At 35.3% G+C, this 8,449-nt stretch overlaps 3 protein-coding genes across 4 annotated transcripts; 1 reads left to right on the top strand and 2 right to left on the bottom strand.

Moving 5' to 3' along the window:
• LOC104699883 (ELMO domain-containing protein C-like) lies at positions 91-2,982 on the top strand. The gene is made up of 9 exons (XM_010415279.2): positions 91-261; positions 721-830; positions 986-1,054; positions 1,252-1,367; positions 1,453-1,507; positions 1,657-1,777; positions 2,026-2,073; positions 2,175-2,269; positions 2,434-2,982. Exons 1-9 carry the CDS (start codon positions 243-245, stop codon positions 2,533-2,535), a joined length of 735 nt encoding a protein of 244 aa, XP_010413581.1. The 5' UTR covers positions 91-242; the 3' UTR covers positions 2,536-2,982.
• On the bottom strand, positions 3,482-4,625 carry LOC104699882 (uclacyanin-3-like). Its single transcript, XM_010415277.2, has 2 exons — positions 4,309-4,625; positions 3,482-4,120 (listed from the first exon to the last, which is right to left on the bottom strand). The coding sequence occupies exons 1-2, from the start codon at positions 4,469-4,471 to the stop codon at positions 3,759-3,761; spliced, it is 525 nt and encodes a 174-aa protein (XP_010413579.1). The 5' UTR covers positions 4,472-4,625; the 3' UTR covers positions 3,482-3,758.
• On the bottom strand, positions 6,173-7,762 carry LOC104699881 (uclacyanin-3-like). Of its 2 annotated transcripts, none has more exons than XM_019227373.1 (3): positions 7,348-7,762; positions 6,984-7,235; positions 6,173-6,610 (listed from the first exon to the last, which is right to left on the bottom strand). In XM_019227373.1, exons 1-3 carry the CDS (start codon positions 7,505-7,507, stop codon positions 6,480-6,482), a joined length of 543 nt encoding a protein of 180 aa, XP_019082918.1. In that variant the 5' UTR covers positions 7,508-7,762; the 3' UTR covers positions 6,173-6,479. The 2 variants fall into 2 exon arrangements, with proteins under 2 accessions (XP_019082918.1, XP_010413578.1); XM_010415276.1 differs by having other exon boundaries at positions 6,173-6,872; positions 7,102-7,235.

Genomic DNA, 8,449 nt, shown 5'->3' with positions numbered 1-8,449 from the left:
TTTTTTTTTTTTTTTTTTTGCTTCTCTTCTCTTTCTTCTCTTCTAACAAACGCGTTTTTCATCTCTCTCTCTCTCTCTCTCTCTATCTCTTTCACTTTTTATCCACGTTTTCTCTTTCTTAAGCTCTCTCTCTCTCTCTCTCTCTCTCTTCGCTGGCGATTGCCTTTTGTTTTTAATTTGGAGATTAGAGATCAAATCTAAGTTTCGCGATTTGCTTCTGTTGCTCATCTCATAAGATTATTATGTGTGTGGATCTTCTTTGTAAGTGCTATTTTTAGTTAAAATCCATACATCTCTGATCTCTCTCTTTTTTTTTTTTTGTTTTTTTTTTAACGAATTGTTTCCACAGCTTGTTTTCGTTATGTTATCTCGAGATTTCTATAGCCGCGCCAGTTGAGATTACTATATTCGCGTGTCAGCCCTGTAATCGTTATGTTACTTTAGAGTTTCAATGCTTCCGATTTTGATTGTCAAACAAAAACCATAGCTCATCATAATGGATGATGTAAACCATTTTTATTGGGAATTAACTACTTTGAAAGTTTTCATCGTTCTGTCTTTGAGTATGTTTTGTAAACGGAATAAGATTTGCTTCTCACGTTTTCTAGAGACGTATTTTAAAATAGGATATAATTTCTTCTGTCTTTCACCTCTCTAATCTGTTGTTTGACTTAGTCAGTCATTAATTATTCTCAATTTTTTTTTTATATTATATTGCAGCTGAGGTTGTTGCTGGCTCTGCAGCATGGTTAGGCCGTGGCCTTTCCTGTGTTTGTGCTCAGGGGAGAGATAGCGATGCCCGTCCTTCTTTTGATCTTACACCTTCTCAGGTTTCCTTTTTCCTCTGTTTCTTCTTTCTTCTCTGCTATCATTTTTTTTATATGTTGATTACTTGTTTCGATTTCCTCCTCTCATGTAAGTTTGACTTCTGGTTTTGTCTGATGTTTTTTCAAAATAGCTGCTTTTATAACTTTCGTTGTTTCAGGAGGATTGCCTTGAGAGGTTGCAGAACCGCATTGATGTTGCCTATGACAGCTCAATACCTCATCATCAGGTACGCTTATCCTTTATGGATTGTTTATTTGTAAGGACTGCTTAACAACGAAATTATGCCACTCAATAGCTGGTTGCTGTTTCTAGTTTACCTGCGCTTCAATCTTTTTTTTTTTCTTACTCCATGCTAGCTTTTATTAGTCAGGCTGTACCTGCGTTACTTAAAAAGTATTGGCTGCTATTTCAATATGCGTGTAGGAAGCTCTGAAGGACCTTTGGAAACTTGCCTTCCCTGAACAAGAGCTACACGGAGTTGTATCTAATCAGTGGAAAGAAATGGGTTGGCAGGGCAAAGATCCGTCAACAGATTTTAGGTAATGTCAAGTCTCTCATCTCATTGTCATCATCATCCTTACGTTTTTCCTCTTCCAGTTGATTCACCGGTACTGCATCTCTCAGGGGTGGTGGTTTCATATCTCTTGAAAACTTGTTGTACTTCGCTAGGAAATTCCCGGTAAGCCTCTATGTATAACTGTCTTTGTCTTTTTAAACTTTTCAATTCCAGTGGCACCGTATCTGTAGATTGTTACCATCACATATGATATTATTTTTACCAGGTAATGACATTGTAAAGTTTCTGTGCCACTTGTTTGTTTCCTGTAGAATTCCTTCCAGGACCTTTTGAGGAAACAGGTTGGGGATCGTTCTGTGTGGGAATACCCCTTTGCTGTTGCTGGAATCAATATTACGTTCATGCTCATCCAGATGCTTGACTTAGAGGCAGGTATAGCCACATTTATTATTTCGATGATTGGATAGAGAGTGTGAACTGCTGTTATTTGTTGTTTGCATCAGGCAGCAATATGGTAACAGCTAGTTTTATTAGCATAACCACTCCTAATTTTGATCTTCTAATTGGGTATTTGCCGTAGGCTTTTGGTACTTATTTGAGTACCCTATTTGAGATACTCAGCTTCAGTAACTTTTATCTTAGTTGTGCATACTAACAATAGTTACACTTCAATATTACAGTGAAACCACGAAGTGTTGTTGGGGAAACATTTCTGAGATTCCTTTCGGGTAAATTTCAGACAATTCTGATTATATCTCACGACTTCTTCTCTTGTCACGATTTAGATTACTAAGCTTGTGTCCTACGACTTGTGTTGTATTGTAAGCAGTGAACGAATCTGCGTTTGACCTTCTTTATTGCATTGCCTTCAAGCTGATGGATCAGCAATGGCTTTCCATGCGAGCGTCATACATGGAATTTAATGTAAGTGTAATCCTGTAACCTATTCTAATGTCGCTGAAAGTTTTAGTTTTGAAGAACCATGGCCTTTAATTGTCATATATTTGACTTTCTTGGTGTTTTATCTTGGCCTATACATAAGTTCACCAAATGATTTGTGGCTAAACTGATAATCGTGTGAATGACAGACTGTAATGAAATCGACAAGGCGGCAACTGGAGAGAGAGATTATGGTTGAAGACATTACACGTCTTGAAGATTTGCCATCATACAGTCTTCTCAGTCAGTAGCAAATAGCTTTACCAAAGACTACATTGTAAGTAGAAAGATCTAACACCTCAGAGACACTATATCAAAGCCTAAAACAACAACAGAGCAAACAAGCAAAAAGAAGACGAGGCTTGTCTCTCCTCTCTTTCTCTCTCTCTCGGTCGCTCATCACTTAACTTCCTGTCTTGGTTTCTACGGTTTCCTCTATACTAGTGTTGGTTCCATGAAATCTGGGACATTAGGTTGTTATTTCTATGAGACAAGGTTTAAATTTTGATTCGTATGGGGTCAATTTTTCTAACTTTCGGCGTTTGCAAAACGTTGTTGGTTAGTTCGTGTTTGGGCTAATAGTACATTTGGTTACATTTCCAGTAGTACTCAGAAGACCCCAAAAAGGTCTTAAAATATGATTCTCGACCAAATGTTTTTGATTCATGACCTTATTCAATATGATTTGATTTTATCTCTCTCGAATTACACACACCTTTTTATTGGTTGATCGGTTCTGCTTCAAATCAAAGTTGTGTGCTGCGATGGACTGGCTCAATCCCTAGACCGTACAGTAGGTATCATATACCGTACTCGTACAATACAATCAAACAGTGAACTAGTCTATATTGGCCACACTGATTGTTTATCTTTTTTTTTTTTTTTGACAAACAAACACTGATTGTTTATCTTTTACCAGTCCATATATTACTAATAAAACCGAGTCCGCCTTGATGTGTATATTTCACAGTAGTCAAATGTAATGTTGCTGTTGGAACTAGATTTGTTTTTTTTTTTTTTAACACAAAATACAAGTTGCGATTATTAGATTACAGTGTACCATGGGTTAATATAATACAACGCTCTCTGTCTTTATACAATTTGGTTTTTTAAATCACTTGAAGCCGTCCTTTGACCCGCTAATTTGGAGTAGATATACTGTATTTCAACTTGTATTTCCTTAATTATGTTCCACATTTTATTAGGCAAATATTATTAAGAACCCACCGGACGAAAGTGGAATCTCAGATTTTTGGTAATGAGCTACGATTTTACTTTACGCAGTAAGCATGTAGAACATGATCACAATGACGCATTGTGCTACGTCCATGACCAGTTAAAAACAAAAAAAAAAAAAAAAAAAAAAANAAGAGAAAAGATAAAACATTAAACAAAAAAGTATTTTGATGAAAGGAAATAATTTATTACACACAAGAAGAGCGGTTGACGATGGACTAAGTTCGACGGGCGGGAATTATCCGACCACACCGTAAATCAACACCATCGTCACCCCAATCTTTCCATAGCTCATGATTCTCTTAGCCTTAGACGCCGCACTTTTAGCGTTTTTTGAGTTTTTCGGGGATGGAGACGGCGAAGGCGCCGATGGAGACGGTGAAGGCGCTGATGAAACGGCGGCAAGTACGGGAACAGCGAGTTTCATGCCACCGAGGCAATGACCAAAAGTAGGGCAAATGAAGTGTATAGTTCCTACTCTTGTAAGATTGATCTTTGTGTCTCTTTCGGAAAAACTCTGCGTCGGTCTGCTACTGTCGCAACCATCGTAGTCGGGTTTATCCACCACGGACACCGAGTGAGATGGACCATATTTGAACTCTGATTGGTCGATAAAGAGTTACCAAAAAAAATCATTAGCTTGTTAGAAAGGTAAAAAGTAATCGAGTTTCTTGTGTAGCAAGTGATCTGTATGACCAAATTTTAACCTAAATGTTTATTAGTTTCTGAGGGAGAAAATGAGTATTATTTTGTGAAGCAAGTAATGTAACAAACAGAAAAATCTTTACCTAGAGTGTCACCGACTCTGAAAGTCTTTCCACTAACCCAAGTCGTGTAATTGACACCAGCGGCCCAACCAGCATTATCTCCGACTTGGAAAGTTACGGCGTAGACGGCAGGGACTGCCGCTAGGAGGAGGAGGATGAGAGCGGCCTCCGTGATTGATCTCATTGAGATATAATGTATGAGATAGATAAAGAAAGTGAAAGATATATAGAGATCACGAGGAAGAGGCTAAATTGTGACGTGAGATATTTGAAAATGTCATACCTTTGATTAATTGCCAATTCAATCAATCAAGTACATCAGATTTTTTATATATATATATTGCTCTAAACTCATTGGTATTATGATGTTTACCAAATCTTTGTTCTTTTCAAAATTTTTCTATTTGTAATGGCGAACAATCCATGAGTATTAGCTCAATTTTTATCGTTCAATAGTCTTTTCTAATCATGACATGTTGACATGTACGGGAGAAAATTTTATTTCTTGTAAAATCGATATTTAAAATTTTGAATATGAATATATATGATGTATTGAAGACACGAAAGTTTACCATATAAAATGCGTTAGAAAGTAAGATTAGAAGATTGATGAGTTCTTTTACTATTAGAAACGCACTCAAATAATGTTTCATAAGCATATGAAAATCTCCCACTCAAAAACACAACCTTTGTTGTGAAACATAAATATTTAGTTTTTATTTAATTTATAATATAATAATAAAAATTATTGTTTTATTTTTTTAAAAAAGTTATTTTGTTTGAGATAATTTTTTTTTTAATTGTTATGTAAATCTATTAGTCTATTTGAATACTAATTATTTTAGAATATTATAGTATTTTTTTTTTTACGTATTATTACAGTTTTATATTGTTTGTTTGTTGTATTTGCATCATTATTTTGTGAAATATAAAATAGTAATTTTAATATTATAATTGTGAGCAAATACAAATTATTAATTTATCATCTATATAAATTTAGTTTTACCAACCCGCCAATGTGGAAATTAAAACACACATTTTCATACATTGAGTAATATATATTCGTTTTAAAAAATTCAAATCACAACATATGCTGAAAAAAATATCCATTTTATTAATTATAAGTATTATATGAAAATTCTAAACAATTTGTAAATAAAATAAAATAAAGATGATAGGAGAATCATAATTTGAAATCTTAACAAAATCTTTGAATTTAGTTATTAAAAATAATTGTATTGTATACTTGGATATAAAATCTTAGTTTTTAAAATTCTGATTGGTTTATATATTTAAAAAATAATAATTAGTAATTTCGTCCATAATTTATTAGAGAGAAAAATATATTTTTTAGATTTTTTAATATTTGATATGTAAGTGTTTTTTATTTTTTAAATAATTATATTTGTTTAAATTAGTTAATTAAGCTTAATTAATTTTTTCTAATGGCAATTGAATGTAATTTTTTACATATTTTAAAGTTAGTTTCATATTTGTACTTCCCAATTAATATAGTAGGATAATTAGAGTGAGTTTCGTCCTACCAAAAAAAAAAAATATTATCAATAAACCCGGTAAATTATGTTATCTATATATGTTTTATGCTTTACAGATTTTCATTTTATTCTATCAGTGTTGGGTTTTGTTAATTAGCTTTACAGTTTACATCAATGTTTTGGGGTTAGTTTAGATGCAATTATAAGATTGACAATTGGAATCATTTGACCCGATTATTCTTAAATCCTCAACTAGTATATTTTTAAGTCATACGTAAACATAACTAGTTCAACTGGCCAGCCTTTGTTATCATCAAACACGGTTTTGAATGTTTGGAAACATTACAGTTTTTTTTTTGAAAAAGTGTGACATATATATTCTTTTAATGTGAAATATGGAAAAATAATAAGAATAAAATATAATAAATAGATAAATAGCAGGGACATGGCTATCACGTTATCAACCCCTACTCAAATAATTTGTAGATACAGATTTGCAACTTTCGAATTTTTGTAAGCTCGGGAATAGCTACCAGACGATTTCAAGTAATCAAAAAAAAAAAAAAAATGGCCAATGAAAAGATCGTTTACACACACAAAGAGCAAAAAATGCTCCGATTCCAAAGACCGAGCGAGACCAAAAAGATGTATCGATTCGAGCAAAAAATGCTCTGTTTCCACCCTGCAGTGATTTAATTAGGTCATAACACCGTACATCAATATTATCGTCACTCCAATCAGTCCATAGCTCATGACTCCCTTAGAGGCCGCGTTTGGCGGCGATGGAGACAGCGTAGGCGTCAATGGAGACGGTGGAGGAGTCATTGATTCGTCTGACTCCGGTGTGCCATTGGCTGGCGGAGATGCAGATGGAGGTGGCGAACCGGTTTTGGGCGGAGATGTAGATGGAGGTGGAGAACTGGTTTTGGGCGGAGTGCGAGGGGAAAGCGGTGGAGAAGGAGGCGAAGATGATGGAGAAGGAGGGGAAGGTGGAGAAGAAGGGGTGGCCGGAGATGAAGCGGCGGCGAGTACGGGAACAGCGAGTTTCATGCCACCAAGGCAGTGACCAAAAGTAGGGCAAAGGAAGTGNTGTGCCATTGGCTGGCGGAGATGCAGATGGAGGTGGCGAACCGGTTTTGGGCGGAGATGTAGATGGAGGTGGAGAACTGGTTTTGGGCGGAGTGCGAGGGGAAAGCGGTGGAGAAGGAGGCGAGGATGATGGAGAAGGAGGGGAAGGTGGAGAAGAAGGGGTGGGAAGGACAAGAACAGCGAGTTTCATGCCACCAAGGCAGTGACCAAAAGTAGGGCAAAGGAAGTGCATTGTTCCTACTGTTTTAAGATCGATCTTAGTGTCTCCATCGGCGAAGTTCTGTGTCGCTCCGCTACTGACGCAGCCATCGTAGCCGGCTTTATCAACCACGGACACCGAGTGTGAAAGACCATATATGAATTCTGAAAGAATTAAATTAAAATTATAATCTTTGTTAGGGGAAAAAGGGATATCTTGTAAAGCAAGTAATCTATGTGAGGTGAAAAAAAAAACAAGCATTATTAATTAATTTACCTAGAGTGTCACCCACTCTGAAAGTCTTTCCCGTGACCCAAGTCGTGTAATCGATACCACTGGTCCATCCAGAAGTATCGCCGACCTTGAAAGTTACGGCGAAGACGGCAGGGACTGCCGCTAAGAGGAGAAAGAGAGCGGCCGTCGCTGTTGATCCCATTGAGATATATAATGTAAAAGGATAGTTGAAGAGAGAGAGAGAGAGATGAGGGAGAGGGTGAAATAGTGAGCTGACTTATATATTGAAGAAAGGCTATGAGGACGACGATGACGATTACTAAGAGTGAGTTATTAATAAAGGAGCTATGTTTGAAGAAGTCGTGGCTTTGATCAATTGCCAACTCAATTCATCAAAATCGTCAGCTATTGATTCATATCATTATTTAAAATGCATTGTTGTTATGTTTACCAATTCTTTCTCCCTTTGTATTTGTTTTCGTTGTAAATGACGAAGTATCCATGTGCATTTAGCTCAAGTTAGAAGAAAATAAAGAAGTAGACAATGTGCATACGTAAAAAGTATGTACAACATCTCAACCAGTTTCACTTTGATCAAATCTTGAATTAGAATGTTTGGAGATAACCTTATGAATGGTAATTTTTTCCGATAATGTCACATATATATTAGAGCGTATATATAGTAAATTATGATCGAAATGAAACCTTAACATGTTTAGAAAAATAATTTAATATGAGGGGGATGGCTACCACGTTCTCTCATCTCTTTTCTAATTCGTAAAATTAGAAGTATAGAGATTCGGTACGGTGGTGTTTCATGCCAAAAACATAATCAATGACAGAACACGAATGCCATTAAATAAAAAATGATAATTAGGATTCGCTGACTTAATAACAATATATTAAGAAAATCCAATTATTCTCTCACCATTGATCTTTGGATTGCGGCTGTTTTATTGTAAAAACGTGTGAAACAAAACCTATCAGAGAAATATAAGTGGTTGACATGTTCTTTAGCCAAAAAAAAAAAGGTTATTTGAAAATTTGTAAAAGATTCTTTTGTTTTTCTATTATTATTGGTTTTGGCTGTTAAAATGAATATGTTGCTCTTCAATTTTTTTTTTTTTTTTTTTTTTTTTTTTTT

The sequence above is a fragment of the Camelina sativa genome, chromosome 7 (assembly GCF_000633955.1).
Source record: "Camelina sativa cultivar DH55 chromosome 7, Cs, whole genome shotgun sequence".
Lineage (NCBI taxonomy): Eukaryota > Viridiplantae > Streptophyta > Magnoliopsida > Brassicales > Brassicaceae > Camelina > Camelina sativa.
This window is presented reverse-complemented; position numbering and strand designations above follow the sequence as displayed.